Source organism: Eptatretus burgeri, chromosome 10, assembly GCF_056783735.1.
Source record: "Eptatretus burgeri isolate ZD-2024b chromosome 10, Ebu_testis_v1, whole genome shotgun sequence".
Taxonomy (NCBI): domain Eukaryota; kingdom Metazoa; phylum Chordata; class Myxini; order Myxiniformes; family Myxinidae; genus Eptatretus; species Eptatretus burgeri.
In genome coordinates this window covers 34,306,543-34,327,147 of record NC_140970.1, presented here as the reverse complement: position 1 = coordinate 34,327,147, position 20,605 = coordinate 34,306,543, and the positions used below count along the sequence as shown (strand labels likewise).

Sequence of the window (20,605 nt, the reverse complement as noted above, 5' to 3'; positions counted from 1 at the left end):
CAGTAGTGATTGGTCAGTGGCTACTCTTTGATGCTGGTGGTACTTTCCCTAGGTGAGCCAATGGTTTGAGCTGGTCGTTTTTACTGCCAGCATGGAGATATACGGCTCTGCAGTGGCCGATCGTCTCGACAATAACCGCGGTTTTCTCTACCGGAGATACTACCGGCAGGTAAGGCATGTATGATATATGCCTTATGGAACAGGATAATAACAATATTTTAATGTTCTCTCAGACATCCACAAGTTAACTCAAAGATGTTTGTAGTGATTATAGATGTATTTTCCAACATTGATGGGGGTGAGGCAGGAGGGGGATGGGAAGGATGATTATGAGGGGGCCAGAATGGAAGGGGGGGTGGGAGGGTATTGGATGGATGGGTGTAAGCAGATGGTTTTGGGTAGTGAAATTATTTTTTTTGTAGTTCCTGGAGTTCATGGTGGGGGAAAGAGCCAAATTTTTGTGTTGTATATAAATGTGTATCGTTTATCGCCGTCTGGTGGAAATCGATATTACAAGTCCACTAAAATATGCCGTCGATGTCATAAAAGTTGGTGAATTAACCCATCTGTAAGGACAGGGTCTTTGCTAGTTGTGTGAATTTTTACAATTAAGTTTTCTTGCAATGTAAAGGGCTTTGAGGTTTTATTCCAAAATGAAAACTACAATGTAAGAAACTGATTTGATTGATTGATCTTTCTTCCAGCATTGCACTGTAGAGATGGGAAGTTACACGAAGAACCTATCTGCAGTGCATGCAGACTTGGCCAGCATTATCATCCTCGACAATTCGCCCAGCGCATACCGAGGACATCCAGGTACATGGATAATTAATTAATTGACTGCTTGATAATGAACAATATCAACTTTATGCAGTTTTCTTCCAAACCAACTTTGTTAATGATTACTGATTGGAGCAAACGAAAGCCATCAGGATACAATTTATGTCAATATATTTTTTAACCTTTACTTTTTTTTCTTTTACAGAAAAATAAATTCTCATGGAAGTGTTTGCATACTTAATAAAAAGACAAAGAAGCAAATTAAGACAACAAAGAAAGAAATTGAACACATAAATAAGGTTTCTGGCAACCACTGCAGCCGTGACAACAAAACGCAACATCTCGAAGTGTTTCCAAATATCAGAGTTGGCGACTTGAGTCGGCATCTTGGACTCGAGTCGAAAATTTTGCAACTTGCGACTTGACTCGGACTTGAGACGATTCATTTGAGACTCGGACTTGGGAGAGAGAGCTCGTTTGAGAGCTAACACAACACACAGCAAGGGGGGCATGGGACAAGAGGAGTGAGAGAGGGAAGGACAAAACCAAAACAGTGGGGAACAGAGACATTCGGAGATCTGTGGAAGGGAGAGGGATGAGGCGGGGAACATTGGGTGTACAAGATGGACATTACAGGGACTTTCAGGAAGGAAAGCAGGGAATTTGAAGGAGGTGGGTTTGAGGTGGATTAACGGGGGAAGAAAAGATCGTGGTTTTGGATCGGGGAAGATAAGAGGTGGTGGTGAACAGCTGTTTTGAAGGCCTCGAGGGAAGAATGGGATTGAAGAAAGTGTGGGAGTTTATTCCAAAGGTGGGGAAAAAGAGGAATGAAAGAGTGAAGGTGAAAAGTGATTCGTGATTTTGGTAGTTTTACCAGAAGGGGGTTGTTGGCGGACTTTGAGCGCCCTGCGGAAATATGGTGGGGACATATTGCAGACAGAGCAAGGGGGTGGGGGGGCGTGACCGGAGAGGAGACGGTAGAAGACAGAAAGACTGCTGACCTGCCTGCAGTGAGAGAGTGAGAGGCGCAATGACTCGGCCTCATCATGGGAGATTCCAGTGATCCTAAATGCCTTGGTTTCCATCGCGTGAAGCCGAGAAAGGTGGTCGGAAGGAGCACCAGCCCAGAGGAGAGAGCAGTACTCCATCAAGCTGCACCCAAAAGCTTTGTATGTGGTCAGCAGCTCAGGTGGGCTGAGGAAGGACTTTGCACAACAGAGGATTCCCGGTCAGCGACTGGCTTTGGAGGCCAAGTTGGAAATGTGGCTTTCCCAGGAAAGATCATGGCAGATAGTGAGACCAAGAAGCTTGAATGAAAGGACTTCTTCCAGAGTATTGTTGAGAAGGTAGATGGGGGAGGGGGCGGGTTCTAAACCGTCCTTTTGGAGAGACATCGTGAGAGTGTGAGATTTGTCAGGATTGAATGACATGTGCTACGTGTTGGACAGTTTGTGATTTTTATCCAGATCTGCAGAGATCGATGAAGCTGCGGCTTGCTGGTCTCAGGGATGACAGATGGTACGGCAGAGGGTGGAGTCATCAGCAAAGAGATAAAAAGTATTTTTCGGAGAGTCGGAGAGATCATTGATGAAAACCAGAAAAATAACAGGGCCCAGAACACTGCCTTGAGGAACTCCAGCCTGGACAGGAAGAAGGGACGAGAGAACTCCATTTAGGGCCACACGTTGGCTGTGACAGGAAAGGAAGTCTGTAAGCCATGGGTGGAGATGGCCTTGGATACCATAGGAAGAGAGTTTGGTGAGCAGGGCAGGGTGCCAGACCGTGTCAAAAGCACGTGATGTGTCTAGGGATATGGCTCTGATTTCATGTCTGGCATTGAGTACCTCCATGCATTGCTTGGAGAGCAGAAGCAGCATATCCAGGGTAGAGTGACCTCGTCTGAAACCAAATTGATGATCGGAAATCAGGCCATTGGAGAAGAGGAAGGATTTAATGTCTGAAGCGATGATGGATTCCATAACCTTGCTGATGATTGGGAGAAGGCTGATTGGTCTGTAGTTGCAGGGATCTGTTTTTGCACCTTTTTTATGCAGGGCAGTAATGTTTGCCGATTTCCAAGCAGATGACAGATGAGCTTGAGCAAATGAGAGGGTGAATATAACAGAGAGGTGGTGAGCAAGAGCAGGGGAGCAGGTTTTTAGGACACGTGGGCTGATGCCGTCTGGACCGGTTGCAGAATCTGAGTCGAGGTTTGACAACAAGCTCTCCACCTTGTCAGCTGAAAAGGACACAGAGTCCAGGGACAGTTGGGTGCGACTGGGTAAGGTGGGTCCAGAAAGTGATGAGTTTCAGAGACAATATTTAGATGCAAACACCGAGTTTAGTCATTCAGCCTTTTCACATGCAGTATCAGCAGTGTGGCCATTTGAGGTAAGGGAGGGTATGGAGGGGAAGCATACACCAGAAACAGATTTGATTCAACACCACCAGGATTTGGAAGAGGGAGAGAGGTTTGAGAGTTTTGACTTGAGGTTAGAAAGATGTTGTTTTCTGGCTCTCCTGAGGGTAGACACACACTTGTTCCGAGCTTTGTGGAAGGAACTGAGGTTACCCTCAGTTGGGTTTGCTTTCCATGAGGCAAAGGCAAGTTGTTTCAGGACAGCTGCCTCGCCACAAGCTGCAGTGAACTATGGGTGGGAGAAGGGGTAGGACAACTGAAAACGAGAGGGGACAAATCTGTGCGTGAGAGAGAGTGAGCAAGTTTCTTTCAAGGAATTCCCAGGACGAGGTGATGTTGGTGAAAGTAGCGATGGGAGACCAGTTTACGAGTTTGATGTCTGCTTTGAGACCCTGCCGGTCAGCTTGAGTGAAATGCCAGACTCGATGGCCGTGAGATGGTTCTCTAATAACAGACAGAGAGATGTTTACCACCACATATGAGGAAGAGAGGATATAAGTTGGTCCATGTTTTCGGATAGTGAGGTGTAAATGGAGTCATCACTGTTTGGTGGATGGGACAGCACACATAAAAACATGAGGTGGGAGTGGAGGGGAAGCCATAGCCAGAAGTATTCCTGGGGATGTGGGGGAGTGAGGGCAGTGCATGGAGAGTGAGGAATGGAGTCTTTTGTGAAGAGAGCAACTCCTCCACCAGGACGAGGCTCAGGTCTGTATTACCGGAGGAGGGAGTAACCAGGGAGAGATATTCGGGAGTCAGAGACGTCTTGAGGGAGGAAAGTTTCTGTAAGGCAGATTGTCTGGTTTGTCAGTCGCAACCTGCATAGAAAGATCTGTCAGGTTTGAGCGAAGGCCCCGGATATTTGAGGACCACACTGTTAATGAAGAGGGAGGGGAGGAGGCTTTGGGTGCAGGGGAGGGGAAGGGAGAGGGAGGGTAGGATAAGGGAGGAGAGGAGGAGGTAAGGAGAGTTGTTGAAAGAGTGTGGGGGGTTGTAGAAGATCAAGGGGGCCGGATGAGGGGGAGCAAGGGCTCTGTGGTGCTGGGTTTAGGTACAGTGGGGAGTAATAAGTAAGGGGGCAGAAGGCAGTTGAGGATTTGAGGGGATGGAGTGATGAGGTGGAGGAGAGAGGGTGGGGGAAGGAGGAGGCTTTGAGGGGGGTGAATGGTGAGAGAAGGGTGAGTAGGGAGAGTTGAGGGAGAAAGGTGAGGGGGGAGTTTTTGAGAAAGGTGAGAGGGAAGCTTGGAGGGGGAGGAGTGTAATGGTTGTTTTGAGAGGGAGGGTAGAGAGGGGTGAATTGGCACTGAAGTTGGTAAAAAAAAAAAAAGGATCATTGATGGAAAGCGAACATGCATAGCAAACTGGTTAAAAAAAATTTTAGTTCAGAAATGTGACTGAAGGCATTTCTTGAGGGATGCAATAAAGGCGAATTAAGAGAATGGAGAGAAGAAATGTTGCAACAGCTGGATTTTTTTTTTAGACAAGGTATGAAGGAAAGGTCGAATTGAGAGCAGTCTGTTGAAGTAGAAGAAGAGTTGTGAGTTATGATAAGTAATGAGAACCACATGTGTGAAAAATGAAAGAGGAAGATGAAACATTATAAGAGATCGTTTTTATTATTATTATTATTATTATTTGATCGAGATTGCATAAGATTAGGTGAAGGAAAGGTTGAAGAAAAGATTGTGAGGTGAATAGTGAATTTGGATCGGTAAATGTCGAGGGTGGAAACAGATCACGTGGTTACTGGAGAAGCACATAGTTACGAGAGGTGTATTGTCAAAAGTGAATTTATTTATTTATTTTTGTTTTTATTTAAGAAGGATTGCGTAAGATTCGGAAAAGGAAAGGTTGAAGTAAAATCGTGGAGGTGTGTGGTGAATTTGGAATGGTAAATGCAGAGTGAAGCTGATGGATCGATGAAAAGTAACAGGACTCTTCCTGTCTCTCTTCTAACAGGAGAGAGACTGAGACTGAGACTGAGACTGAGACTGAGACTGAGACTGAGACTGAGACTGAGACTGAGACTGAGACTGAGACTTGGTTTCAGGAGGTGTATAGATAGGAAGGATACAAGGAAAATTATTAATATTTTTGAAGATTAGATAACATTGGAGAATGGGAGGTTGAGGGAAGAAATCGTGAAGGTAATGGTGAGAGTGGGTCAGCTCAAATAGAAGAAAGATGGTGTGCTGGCAGGAGGAAGGAGCAGAAGAAGAAGAAGGATTGGTACTCGTGGGTTTGGAGGGAGAAAGGGTTTTTTTTTAATTTAAGACAGAAAACAGACAATAGCACGGGATAGATGGCCGGGGGGGGGGGCGTTGGGAAAAATGGGGGAAATAGGAATCGATGGTAATAGGGAGAGAATACAAATAAAACGATCGTACACCTTGATGGGAAGGATGAGTAGGCCTCAAGGAGCCCGATAAGACAAGGTTGACGAAAACTCACAAAATAGCATGATATTTGAAACAAAACCGAACTAGAAACACACAGTAAACATGTAGGTGAGAAAATAAACAGTTTAAACATGACAAATAACGACCGTAGACTTAACTTTGAGAAAGTCGCCAGAGACCCCTGAGAGAAGATGCCGTTGCTTCAAACCCAGAACCAGGAAACTTCAAACCCAGAACTTGTTGACATCTCTGCAAAATACAAGCAAATATTACAAGGAATTGCAAGGAATTTTTATGCGCAGGAGGAGGCTATTCGGCCCATCATGCCTTCACCGCACCAATGCCAGATTTTTAAATAAATCCGTCAATACCCCATCCATTCGTGTGCAGCCTTTTGGCTGCGACACTGGTAGTCATTTCACCGCCCTCAGAAGGATGACAGGTTGTCAACGCCCTGGTGTTAATTCAGCGGCCAACGGGGCTTGACCTCAAGACCCTAGGATCCCAAGCAACCCCCTAACCGCTAAGCCAACACCAATATAATAATATAATCAATTAATAAGGAAACTAGGTCACTCTTTGACATCAAGACGTCACCAGATATGCCTCTGCCCACATTATTACATCATTATAATACTTGTGCCAAGTTTGATTTAAATCCCTGATCCCAGATTCAAAATATTAAATAATTGTGGCTGCCAGACCATGCGTCCGATCAGGTGTAAATTTAAAACATATATTCCCCATGACTACGACATCATAACTATGTTGTTTCACGTTGATTGGTGAAGCGGATCGAGAGAAAAAGATTTTTGTTCAATCCAATATGGCTGCCAGACCATGTGACGTATTAAGTATTCGTGAACGCCCTGGCATCCCCAAGGCTTGGGGAAAATGTGGGTGAAGTTTCCCCTCGTTCTGTCAAGCCATTCTGGAGAATAAGATTTTTCAGGTTTTATTCTTCAAAAATCATCACTGCCAAACCATGTGACGTACGATGTCATTGGTGGAGAACTTTTTTTGTTCCTCATGGATTGGCAATCATACCTCTAAAGTCTTGCCTTGATCTGTTCAGCTGTTTCAGAGAAGATTTTTTGAAGGTTTTTATGTAAAAAAAAAAAATGGCTGCTGAACTACGTGACCGATGACATTCATTTTTTTTTACCCCCACCCCCCAGAGCCAGATTAAGGTCTTCATAGGCCAAGGCCCTTGAGATTTCGTAGGCCAAATTCAAGAGTGACCAAAACGACGATTTTGAACACGAAATTCAATCGAAACAGACTACGGTAAATGGCGATTTGTCCGACTTTCAAATATACAAGATGCCTGTAAATTCAATTCGGCTTCGAAATTGAGAAACAAACGATAGAGAAAACAAATTCGGAGGAATATTCAATTTCCACCCTGCTGAAACACCTTCTTTCGTGCCTTTTGGTTGGCAAACGACACGATCACTTCGGAGAAATCGATTTGCTTCATCAGTTCGGATTCAACACAAAGTAGAGCGAGCGTGGACACGCGCACCTGACCCTCGGTCGACCGAAGACAATTTTTCACGTGCTTTAGTGTGCTGAAGGAGCGTTCAATTAAGACTGAAAAAAAGTCATCGGAAATTTTCGTAGGCCAAGGCCCGGCCCTTTAGCCCTAGATGACCCCCATACAATTTAGCCCTAGATGTCCCTCAAATATTTTCACACTGATCAGATAAAGCGTTCAACGTATGCAATTGTGATGTCATAACAAAGCCACCTATGATATCGTCAAAAAAAATCACACTTAGTTCCCATGGGGAGTACTGGCCATGAGCCAAGTTTCAATTTGTTTCCATTGAATTGTTTCGGAGATACAGAAGTCCAAAGTTTTCCCTTTTTTCCACAATGGCTGCCACACCACTTGATCTATGACATCGTAATTATTATGAAAAACATTCCACACGAGTCGTCGCACCTATGGTGAAAATTTTGTGTCAATCGGATAAGCGGTTGCAGAGAAAATTATCATGGATGTACATACGTATGTACGGACAGACAACCCGAAAATATAATGCCTCCACGACTTTGGCAGTGGAGGCATAGAGAGAACAGGAGGGAAGAAATAGGGGAATGCAACAGTTCAACTGTGTGCATGGTGAAAAAAATATTGTAACGGACTCTGTCTCCCCAACAGGTGACCCGAGACCATTGGAGAATGAACTCCCGAGCAGAGGCGAACAGATAATCCGCAACAATGCGGTTGTTTTATTACTTTAACCATGTGGTGGCTTCAGCACGTGCGTGAACGGTCCTACAGTGGAGAATTTGATTATGCTGGATGAAGAGATCGTGGCTCAAAATACACAGCAAATAGGTTTAATAAATAATGAGTGATGGAGACACGGGAAGAAAATGGCAATAGAAGAAACTGAAATGACTGAATACCAGATTTGACGCCTCGAATCAGCGACTCGGGCATGAGTTGCAAAATCTTGCGACTTGCGACTTCAATTGAACTCGACGAAATTGACTTGGGGTCTGGTGTCTTGGGGGTCTCTGGGGCTAACATGCGACTTGAGTTTTTATAATGACTCGTTGACGTTGTTCGGAAAATAATCGTTGAATAAGCATCGAATTAAAACGGGGTTCAAAGTAAATGGGAAATGATTTTTAGTCGTGGGCATGCCAGGTTTAGTCAAAGATGACATCTACCTTGTACATGTGCAGCACGCCAGCACTTACAGCCGCTGGGTGACATACCATTCCTCACTGAGATTAATGGGAGTGTCCACTCTCCAAACAGCACACCACGTTCAAGCAGCAAGCAGCAATGTTACCAATATAACGTGAAAACTTTATTCAAACCATTACCATTTGACCCTGGTGAAACTTGGCCCTTGATCGGTAACCTCGTGCACATCCCAACTCGATAAAAAATATTACGTGATGATTAAAATATGTTGCTTGACTTGGATTATTTGAACTTCATCGATATTTCTTAATTATGTACATCACGACTTGTCTTTTTAAAAAAGAAAGCATGAAAAAGTACGGTATCTTAAAAAATAACAATTGAAGTTGATAATTTATACGATTCATTTTGACGTAAATAATAAATGTACAAGTAAATTATTAAAATCTCCTTTCTGGTTCCACATTGAATGCTTTGGTTCTACTTGTGAACCATTTCAACATAAGCCAACGTCAATGTGCTTAAACTGGCAGTAACAATCTCCCGTTATCTTAACACAGCAAACTCAGTTGGAAACACAGGACGAAAGCGAATGACTGACCGTGTGTGTGCGCACGCATGTCTTTCCTGAAGCACCGAGAGGTGCGACTCAGGCATGTCTGAGCGGGTCTCAAACGTGCGCTCTCGCAGCCTGTGGTAGCACATGTTGTTAAGCCATTTGTAAAACCCCGTGTGAGAGGCTTCACATTTCACATTTGGAGCAGACATTTGTGGAGTGTGATCCATGTCGACTCGTGATGAAAAGACAACACAGAGATTTATGAATCACACTGATGGGAGATGGGGAAAAGAGACGGACGTGAGGCCAAGGGTGACGGGGAATCGAACTCTTTTTCGAATCTTGTCGATGCTCGTCGTGGTTTACAAGCACTTCTGCTAACACTCATTAAGATCTAAACTGCTGAATAATGGAATCCCAAGTCATTTTCATGGTCCAGCAAATACAATAATCGATTTATAAGGATAAGAGAGAACAGGAGAGAAGAAAAAAGTGGAATGCAGCGGTTAAACTGTGTACGTGGTGGGAAATATCGACAGGGATCGGAGGTGGTGGTGTTGCAGGTTTTTAGAGTTTGGAGAGATGCATTAAATGAGGAAATGGATAGCCAGGGATGCAGAGAGATCAAGGAATAGAGGCGTGGGAAGATTTCTGGCTTTTCCCCACCTGTAGCTCAACAAACTACATACTCGGAGGGTGTTCATTTGAAGGGGAAGCAGCCATGCACTCTGTCTCGCACTTTTTTTTTTGGTTACTGTAAAACAGATTTAAAAAAAAAAAATTTTGAGCACCTAATACTGAAGAAGCAGAAATTTTACCTGCTGAAACAAAATCTACGACCTTTTTGCGTTTTAATAAAGTGACTACTTTACATGCCTGGCGTTGACTTAATGGTTAGGATGATGGACTTTGGATCCGAGGATCCTGAGTTCAAATCCCCCTCCTCGGCTGTTGAATTGATACCAGGTGGGGTTGACTCTGCCTGTCATCCTTCTGAGGTCGGCAAAATGAGTGCCTGCTTGCTGGTATCCTGTGTCGGAGTGGTGACCCGTCCAGGATTGTGCCCAATTGCCACGGAGACTGCTTAGGCAGCACCAATGCTCTGCACAGAGTATGGTCCCGATGGATGGATGGACCACCTTATGGTTGTAATACGATTCTTGCATTACAGTTGAGGATTCCTGAATTGGTAAACTGTTGGTGGAGCACCTTTTTCAGTTTGATCATCATCACTCCCTCATTGATTCTCAACACTTTGTCAATGACATTGTCAAAACAAAAACTGCCTCTTTAATTTTGGCTCATCTTTAAACAACCATAACATAAGAGTCTCAAGCACCAAAATGTTTCGCTTGGCTAAATCTAAATAAATCGTAGCTTTCCGTGTTGACGAGGTGGGCTAGATGTACCCACACTCACCACCTAAGCTGTCTTGCCTGGGTTTGAATCTCGACCCAGCTATAGACTGTTATCCTTGTCTTTCACGTGCAGGGCTTCATCAGTGTGTGTGCCATCCCTCGGATGAATGTAAAGCTGAGCGTCCCATCTGCCAGCATTTGTCGGTGCACGTTGAAGATCCCACGGAGTATTTCCTGTAGAATAGGGTATTTATCACCAGTAAACTGAACAAATTAGAAATTCATTCACCTTTATTACTTACGAAATCTAAAGATTTCGTAAGTATATTAATGACTTCCGTCCTCTGTTTGTGTGTTTGTTTGTTTGTGTGTTTGTTTGTGTGTTTTTTTGTGTTTGTTTGTAGGCACGATAACTCGAGAACGGAAGAAGCTACCAATGTCAAATTACACCACGTGATTCAGGAGGGTGATGTCTAGCGCTGATTAGATTTTGGTCAAAATCGGTCAAAGGTCCAGGTCACAGTGAGGTCAAACATAATTCCGTAAATTCACGTGGAGAAATGGAGTATTTTTGCTTCGCTCGACATTACGAGTTCGTTTTAACTTCAATTTTAATTTTGTCTTCGGTTTTTTGCGATCGCTTAGGATGCTTAAAACTTGGTTGTCGAAATTCTGGTAAAAATCGGATGTTTTGGAGACGTTTTTAAGATTGTATAAAAAATATTTCACTCGCCGCGTCACGGCTCGTCACGTGGTGCAGTGCACTTGAGCAGAGGCGGCGTTGATCACGTAATGGTTTTCCGTGTGCGCGCTGACGGTGTTTTCGATAAAGATGGTGCTTAAAAGTCATTTTTATCCCAATAAAGGTTATCGTCGCATGCCTGACTCGCTGAGCCGTCGGATTATGTAAAGATTGTTGGTGGATGGCCGAATATTACGGTTTTGTGACTTTGATAAAATAATTGCGTGGAGAAATGGAGATTTTTTCTTCGGTCGACGTTACGATTTTTGATGGTTTGGTACAGAATCATTGTAGAAACTTCTGCTTTGCGTCGCTACCTTCTCTTGAGACAGCTTTTATTAGACAAGGTCAGAGGTCAAGTTGACGATTTCGTAAGTACCAGTCTATGACTGCTTGTTTAAATGTCAGGCCTGACCAGCTGGTTTGGAGGCCTGGTGTTGGCCTAATGCGAAAAGTGCTTGGCTTAAGATCCTAGGGTCTTGACTTTAAGCCCCTATCCGGCTGTTGCATTAACACCAGGTAGGATTGACTCAGCTTGTCATCCTTCCAAGGTCGGAAAATGAATACCAGCGTGCTGGTAATGGAGGCACTGCATCAGCAGCACATTTCCACCCCCAGAGAATGAAGTAGCCGTAGTTTACATACGAATGAATAAATAAGCTGGTTTAGGAAAGACTTAGGCCAAAAATGTTCCCCCGCTGACCCAACAAGGTGGGAATGATTGGGGTAGTAGTAGTCGTAGTCGTAGTCGTCATTGTAGTCTTCCGACTGATGTTTGGCCATAGTCAACCAGGGCTATTTGATGTCACTTTTTAATTTTTTTTAAGTTTCACTTTTTTATTGAAATTGATTAATTCATTAATAAATTAATTATTATCTTTATTATTTATCTTCATCACCTTCTACATGCATGAACAGGACATGCTTTATTTACACCAGTACAGCTTATATTGAGTCAGAGAACGGCAACACGAAGCTACCAACGAATACTCTGTTCCTCGAACCTTCTGAACCCTCCCCATCAATGTCAAAAATACACTGGGGGTGACGGGCGATTCACCTGTAAAGTTAGAGAGAGTGCAACTCTATCGATTTAGTAACAAATAGAAAGAGCATACTTTGCCCCAGGCAATGCTTTACTGTGACTCACAGACTACTTTGTGCCAGGTAATTTGTGGAGTAGCTGGTGCTAAGGAGCTGTCCTCGTGATACATTTTCTGTGGGAAAATAAATAAATAAATTGCCAGTCACGTGAGGAGACAGTTTGTCATATTTTTCCCCCTCATTCCTGTCCCGTGTACCTTGTGGACAAATCGCTCTCCTTCGATCAAACATTTTTTGATTGCGTCGTAGGTTGACACGAACTTATGATTTATTTCTTGGGGCTGAATGATTGCCTGAGGATTGAATCGTCAGGCTTGAAATTGATTTTTTATCAAAGGTCCTCTGGTGTTTTATCAGTCAACGTTCCTTGCATCCCTGTCAAAATGAAGCGGTTGGTGTCTGATACCAACGGTGCAGTGTTTCTCTCTGAATCGTTTATTTTGTCCTTTATCATATTCTTTCTCATTTTCACAGACAATGCAATTCCCATCAAGTCTTGGTTCAGTGATCCAAGTGACACTGCGCTGCTCAACCTCCTTCCGATGCTCGACGCATTGAGGTGATGTGCGATGCGCATTGCGCAACCTTTTGTCTTTGTTGTCGTCGTCTACATATTGCATGCAATGAAATGGCCAATTATTTATATGGCATTCCTTCCCATACAAAAGTTATTTTTGTTTGTGTTGGTTCTAAAAACTTTGTTCTCAGCACTCAACAAAGAGAGACGATGGAAGATGTTTGTTTTTGAAGCTATGTTGGTTGATCAGTATGACCTTAAAAGTAAGAAATAATTAAAGCTACCATTGTTAGCGTTGCACCCGTCCTTGAATAGTCTTCCAAGCAAGTGACTGCTTCACCAAAAAGTTTTGCAGTTCTTCCAAAGATCAAGGGGTGCATATTGTGCGAATGAGGGCTAGCAGGATGGCCTATAGGTATTAATGTCAGGTCAGGCCAGATTAGATTTGTGACTTGCCACAGGTATCATGTAAACCTATACTAACCTGTTCCATGGTCTGGTTGTCGGAGACTAAATCATCTCCTCCACCAGGTTTTTTGGTGAGGAGGGTGTTTGGATATGGACACCCAGCAGGATTAAAAACAAAACCTGTCAAAGGGCGGAGGAGCTCCTTGTGAGCCAACGACCATCCATATCTAGTGCCCAACTGTGTCTGCGGACTTCCTCCTGCAGTTGGGTTACTTCTTATTAGGAAGTTGGTGGGACGATTTGCACTCTGGCCACCGTAAAACCCTTCATTCTGCAAAACGCAAAAACGCAAAGAAATCTGAAAACCCACTCTGTGGGAGTACCTCCTGTGCAGCTTCCCTTCGCAGGGCAGCTCACTGGATGATGGGATTGGGGCAAAGCCTTCGGGACCCCCAATCTTTGATGATAGGAGGGAAACCACGGGGTAACATTCCTGGGTCAGATTGCAGGAGAGTGTGTCGGAGTGGTGCTGAGGTGTCGTCCACCAGACAGCGGTCTCCTTGGGTTAACCTGAGGTGGTCCCTTTTGGTGGGTGCCTGGAATGTCCTGTCCTAAAGAGAGGATGATCACCTGTCTCTGTTATCATCTGAGCTCAAGCGTTTGGACATCGGTATTACAGCACTCTCTGAGGTTCGGAGACCGGATTGCGGCGAAATCATGGTGGGTGGTTACACCTACTATTGGTTTGGTCGCTCTGATGGTCAACCATGCCCAAGGAGTTGCTCTAGCTGTGTCCAATCGGCTGACTCCAATGATAATTGAGGTAACACCGGTCAACGAGCGTATTATGAGACTAAGGTTTCGTCACTCCTGAGGTGTCATTTCTCTGGTCTCTGTTTATACTCCAACTGAGGTGAGTGATCTCACCGTGAAGGATGCATTCTACGCCACGCTCGAGTCTGTGGTTGATCAGTGTCCCAGACGAGATACACTTCTAGTCTTTGGGGATTTCAATACATCGACTGGAACTGCTAGGGATGGTTATGACATGTGTGTTGGTCCCCATGGGTCTGGAACTGTGAACCTGAATAGCACCAATTCCTTGACTTTGCAAGAAGTCATGGACTTAGGGTGGCCGGTTCATGGTTTCAGCACCAACAATTTCATCGCTGGACTTGGTATTCCAACGCTGGCGGTGTGGCAAAGGAGATTGACCATGTGCTTGTTGATGGTCGTTGGAGGATGATCCAGTAATGCAGGGTCTACCGGAGTTCTCAGTTCCTCAATACGGACCACCGGCTTGTTGTAGCAACACTAAAGTTGCACCTTAAATCCAGGAGAATGGTACCATCCCAGCCAAGGCTGGATGTTGGCAAGCTCAAGGATGAGAGGGTATTTGAGGAGTTTGCGAACAAGCTGAGTTGAGATTTGGGGGGTCTGGGTGCTTTGGGAGGTCCTGAAGAGTTGTGGAGTGCCTTCAAGACCACCGTCCTTGATGTTTGCCGGTGGATGACTTGGAACTCACCGCAGGGCAAAGAAGAATTTTGTCTTTCAAGGGACACTGGATGCCATTGACCATTGACCAGAGTCGCAGGGCCAGGCTGAATGGCAGAGCTGAGCTGTTCAGAGAGCTGAGGCGTAAAACTGCACGTGCGCTAAGGCTGAACAAGGAGGCCTCTGTGCGAGAAATCTGAGGGGGTAGAGCATCACCTGTGGTCAAGTGATTCTCATCCTGCTTACAGGGGAATTCACGCATTGCGTTCATCCAAGCCCATCCCTCGGTGTACTGCAGTTAGAACAGAGGGTGGGAGGCTCTTGACAGAGGAGTCCGAAGTGAAGGCCTGCTGGGCCGGTTACTTTGAGCAGTTGTACCAGGCTGATCCACCAGCTGTCGAGTTGGACGTTAGGGGTGTTACAATCCCTGTTGCTGACCCTCCAATCAACTGTGGTCCACTTTCGCTTGTGGAAACACAGGCTGCAGTGAACCGGTTGAAATGGGGTCAAGCTCCATGGATCTGTGGCATCTATGCTGAACTTCTCAAGGCTGGTGGAAATGCTGTACTCGTGTCGTTGCATGCAGTTTGGTGCTCTGCCTGAAACACAGGCATCATCCCAACTGACTGGAAGATGGGCCTTGTTGTCCCTCTCTGGAAAGGGAAGGGTTATCGCCAAGACTGCAACAACTACCGAGGGATGACGCTGCTCTCAGTGCCGGGCATGGTCTTTGCTCGGATAATTCTTGAAAGGGTTCGCCACCATCTACTTGAGCACCAGCGTCCAGAGTATTCAGGCTTTACACTAAAGAGGTCAATGATTGACCGTATCCTTGCTCTTCAGGTCCTCACCGAACGCAGACGAGAGTTTTGGCTGGGGCTGCTTGAAGCCTATGTTGATCTCGGTAAAGTATTCAATTCAGTGAATCGGGATGCCCTCTGGAGGATTCTTGGTCTTCGTGGGGTGCCACCAAAACTGATCGATCTGATGTCTGAACTCTATTCTGCTACTGAGAGTGCTGCGAGATGTGGTGGTACCATCTCTGACTTATTTCCAGTTGTTACTGGAGTTTGTCAGGGGTGTGTACTGGCCCCCACACTTTGCAGCACTTGTATGGACTGGATTCTAGGGAGGATGTTGGAGAGATCAAGCTACGGTACATTGTTTGGGAATATCAAGATGTCTGACCTTGATTTCGCAGATTATGCAGTCATCTTTGCGGAGACTTTAGATATCCTTTTGGTGGCCCTCGACGTGCTGAATGAGGAGTCGGATCCACTGGGATTAAGGGTTTCCTGGGTCAAAACTAAGATCCAGGCTTTCAATGACATCTTGGATGCTGCTGTCCTGTCTTTGCCTGTTTGTGGTGAGGATGTTGAGGTCATGGAGACAGCCAGCAGAGACATGAATCTCACTGCCCAGGAAAGTGAATGTGAGTCAGAGGTCAATAGACGTCTGGGTCTGGCCTTGGGAGTCATGGATTCACTGGATAATGGGGTGTGGTGCTGCCGGTACCTGTGCAGGAGGACGAAAGTCCGAGTCTTCAGGTCCTTGGTGCTTCCAGTCTTGCTCTATGGATGTGAGACTTGGACTCTGACCAGGGATCTGAGACGGAGACTTAATTCCTTTGGTTCCAGGTCTCTTTGGAAAATCCTTGGCTATCGCTGGTCAGACTTTGTGTCCGACGAGCGGTTGCTGAGAGAGACTCAAATGAGATTTGTTACCTGCAAAGTCCGTGAGCGTCAGCTGCGGCTGTATGAACATGTGGCTCGTTTTCCTGATGCTGATCCTGCTCACCAGATTCTCTCAGCGAGGGAGTCTCGTGAGTTGAGGAGGCCAGTGGGCCGACCACGTGCCTCGTGGTTGCAGTAGGTTGATCGGCATCTCAAGGAGATTGTGATGGGCGATGGCCAGATGGAGGCCCCTGGAGTACTGGTGGAAAGTGGACGCAGCGACGTGCTGCTCTGGCGCATGCTCCCATACCTGACCTATAGGTATGCACACTCACCTCTGAGCTCTCGCCAGGGTTTGGATCTCAACCTAGTTATAAATTGTCATCCTGATGTTTGGCAGACAGGGTGTGCGTGTGCGTGCGTGTGCGCACCATCTCTCGGATAGACATTAAATTGGGTGTCCTGTCTGCTAACATACGCTGATGGATATTAAAGATCCCATGATGTCTTTCGCAAAGAGTAGGAGATCAATCCTGTCCAAATTCCAAATTCCTGCCATTTTCAGGCAAACATTAGTCTTGGCGAGCTGGTTCGCGAAAGACTTGGGGTAAAAAAGTTCCCTGCCGACCCTACAATAATCTGCCAATAATTGGGGCCATTAAAGTACTAGCAGTCGTAGGTTGTCGTAAACATTGAGCAAGTGACAAAGAAGACATTGTGGTGACTCTTTGGAGTGAGTAGATTTGTTTTGTTGATATTATTTGAACTAACAATTTACTTTTATTTCTTTTTAAACCATAGGTTCACAGCAGATGTTAGATCGGTGCTCAGTCGAAATCTCCACCAACATCGGCTTTGGTGATGGACTTTTTCTGCTCCACTCATACCAGGACCAGATTCCCTTTTGACTGTGGAATCATCCGTTTCAATAATCGGACTTTTTGCTTCGGTTACGTTTCTCTCTCTATCTCTCCAAGGCTTATTCATACTGCACCACTGCACTGAGGGGTGAGAGAAAGCAAGATGAATATGGACTATTAGGAAGGGGAGGGGGCTGAGAGAAGAAGACATTTTATTCTCTGGAGGACGTTCAACACACGTAACCAGGATAGGAAATGTAATAATGGAAATATGTGGCTTGTTCTTACACGATATTTGGATGGGAGACGTCCTGTGTAAAACATAGCAATTATATGTGAGCCCTTGGATATTCGCTCAGTTTTTTGGGTTTGCCAACATAACTCCCAGGTGGTTATGTAACTAAGGACATGATGTCCTTGGATTTTAACTCGCGCAGTTCCGTGCAAGGGCCCACTCCATGCCGAGCACACGTGATCCGAAGTGCATTGTTTTTTTTTTTCTTCTTGTGATGAACTTGCAGTTTGACACGTGACTCGCAATTTCTTGTTTAACAAAAAACGTTTTGTGCTCCCCCCTTCTCCTCCACCTCCGAAATCCTGAACAATGTTTACATAGGTTCCACAGGAAAAGAGCAAAGCCCAGTTGTCTCATTTTGTAACGTACATGTCAAACCAATAGATTGATATGTAACTGGAATCTGGATCATCATTGCTCTGCGTTATTCCCCCTCCCCCCCCCTACCCCCCTTTTATCTTTATTATACCGTCTGATACATCCTCCTTCCACTCGTATGTGTGTGTGAGAGAATGAAGGAAGTTTGAAGCGGGTTGAAGGATACTTTTTGTGAATGTGCTGTTTTTTGCAAAACGTTAGCACACCTAAAAAGTTTAAAACGAAATACGAGCAAGTTGTTTTTATTGCTAGGTCTTATCCACACTGCAACAGGACAGTCTGAATTCAGACTTTTTCATTTAATTGCTTCTGTAATCGTTTGCACTTTTGATTGAACAATGGTGTAACTCCATTGGTTACATTCAACTTGATGTCAAGTTTTGTGGATCGGTGGCAATTTGATAAACGGAAGAGGCCATGTGGTTCAAAAGGTTTGATACAGGTGCAACCCGTTTCTAATAAACCAGTTTATTGTGGGAATCATTTTTCATTTTCAACTTTTGCAATTGTGTTTTGTTATTGTGTTATTTCCTTGATGGAAAATGATCATTGGATATTAAATGTAGCTTTTGATAACTAAGACTTGCTTTGCTAGTGAGTTGCATTTGTGATACAGTTAACAACGTAATACATGTTCATGGCCACAACGTTTTGCTGGAGCAAGTACCTTACTGTGTCAAAAGGACAGGGTTCACTACTTGTTTGCCTTAAAGCAACAGTTAAAATGGTGGAATATATGAAGTAACTTTTTTTTTAGGCAGGAGCATCCAGAGGGCATAAGCCTGGTTGTGGCTTACCAATTAAGGTAGTTGGCTTGAGATCTGTGCAAGCCCCCCCCACCATGTCAAAATAACAGTGGGTGGGTTGACTCAGCTACCAACTCTTGGGAAAAAGTGAACCATTCAAGTATCCTGCATCAGAGTGGTGACCTATCCAGGATTGTGTGCCACTCACCAAGGAAACTGTTTTGGCGGTCCTATGCACCTGTCGTGATGAAGAGGACCATCCATCCACACCATAAATAAATGAGAACGGCACTCGGAAGAGCGCATACCTTCGCCAGGATGAACAGTTCACATTTGTGTATCTTTCTGATAGGCTGGATCTGGATCCGGACCCGAACCTAAATCTCATCGGCTTGTTCTTGTCGTCTAACCAACTCGTCCACTACTTTTTGAGATATTGTGCTTTATATCGTTTTGGCCCCGTCGTCTCTCAATGGTGAAGAATCGCTTAAAAAATTATAGTACCCGGATCTTCACCAAAATTGAATCAATTTGTCGTGGTCACACATCCAACCTATCCACCAAATTTCATCCGAATCCTACATAAATTTTTGAGATGTCCTGTCCGCGGACAGGGATGAAAACATAATGTCCGCCCACCTTCGATGGCACAGGTAATGACCCAAATTCAACATCACCCTTGCTCAATCACCAGGCAACAAAAGTTTTAACAGATCCAAGAGCAGGAATATTTGTGTGCTTGTTCACATGTGAAGCAGTATGAACATTTTAACATTCCAATCATTTTGCCACCACTTATCACCGTCTTTGCTATTGGCAATACCTTGTGGTGGAGTACGAACCCAAACGTACTTTGTGAGAGCTCTTCAATTGCAGTATCTCATCGTGTCTGAGCCAGTGCTCTTTCTTTCTTTTTAATGTGAAGTCCCTGCTGCGTGCCTATCCATTTCAAGAAAAAGGAAATGTAAATCAAAATAAACTTGACCCCACAGAAGATATAAACCAAAAATGAAGAAGTAAAATTTGTTTTACTTTTAAGTATTCAGCCAAACTGTAATTTTAAAGCTTCTGTTGTCAGGAAGAAGGTGAACAGGTAGGTCGCCAAGGATTTCCCCAGTACATTTTCCGCAAAGTCATTGTGCACTGTTCCTCCCGCTCTCTCAAGAACAATAGAAAGAAGAAAGGCACGATGCAAGGACAAGGAAGAAGGCTCAAAGGGAAGTATAGCACAAAACTAATGGTACACACACACACACACACACACACACACACACACACACACACACACACACACACACACACACACACACACACACACACACACACACACACACACACACACACACACACACACACACACACACACACACACACACACGTGCCATAACAGGACAAAGATATGCTCACAGAAGAGAGGAAATGGAGGCATCAGAAGAATTCCTTCAGCTTGAGTGCCTGGGTCAAGGACCATCCACACCATCCATCATTGAGGTTTTGACCCTTTTAGCTCCGAAAGGTGGGTCAACAACACAAGTGGTGTCTGGATGTCATTTAATAAGGCAGATAGAGAATTAAGGTTGAGGAGTAGAGGAATGCAGGGGCTGGATAAGATGGATACAGAAGCAAAATGGGGTGGGGGGGGGTGGCAGAGGGTGAGCAGGTGGTTTAACAGGTGCAGAAAAGATCATGGTTTTGGATTGGGGACGACTTGAGATGGTGGTCATCAGCTGTCTTGAAGACCTGGAGGGAAGAATGACATTTAAAAGAATGTGGAAGTTGATTCCATCGGTGGGGAAAAAGGGGAACGAATAAGTGGAGGTTAGCAGTGATGCTGCATTTAGGTAGTTTCACCAGAATGGAGGACTATGTATGCCCTGCAGACCCCCTGGGGGCACAAAGCACGGAAAGAGCAGAGGGTGCAAGAACAGAAAGGCGTTGCCATCTGGGATCTGGGTCAGGTTTGAGAGTCACGAGCTGGTCATGCCTGGGAGGGTCACCAATGCTGTCCACCTCATCATCTTTACATAACTGGATGAACATCACCAATAAACTGTCAAACCTGGAAGACTTTTTGTTTGTTTGTCATTTTTCGAAGAACCCCTGTCATTTTTCTGATTATGACCTTTAACATGCGAGGCCTCTGCTTCAACATGACAAATATATCTCAATCCAGACCACTGATAATAAACTGGACACAATGTTTTTAAC

The 20,605-nt window shown here is 44.8% G+C and overlaps 1 protein-coding gene across 2 annotated transcripts in view; it reads left to right on the top strand.

The window, feature by feature from the left end:
- The window catches only part of CTDNEP1 (CTD nuclear envelope phosphatase 1), a 46,018-nt gene extending 27,870 nt beyond the window's left edge, over positions 1–18,148 (top strand). For both annotated transcript variants that reach the window (XM_085897828.1, XM_085897829.1), the window contains exons 5-8: positions 53–169; positions 705–816; positions 12,501–12,585; positions 16,920–18,148. In XM_085897828.1, the coding sequence (XP_085753954.1) occupies positions 53–169; positions 705–816; positions 12,501–12,585; positions 16,920–16,980 (375 nt within the window). In that variant the 3' untranslated portion in view covers positions 16,981–18,148. The remainder of the gene's footprint in view (positions 1–52; positions 170–704; positions 817–12,500; positions 12,586–16,919) is intronic.
- The last annotated feature ends 2,457 nt before the right edge of the window (positions 18,149–20,605 follow it).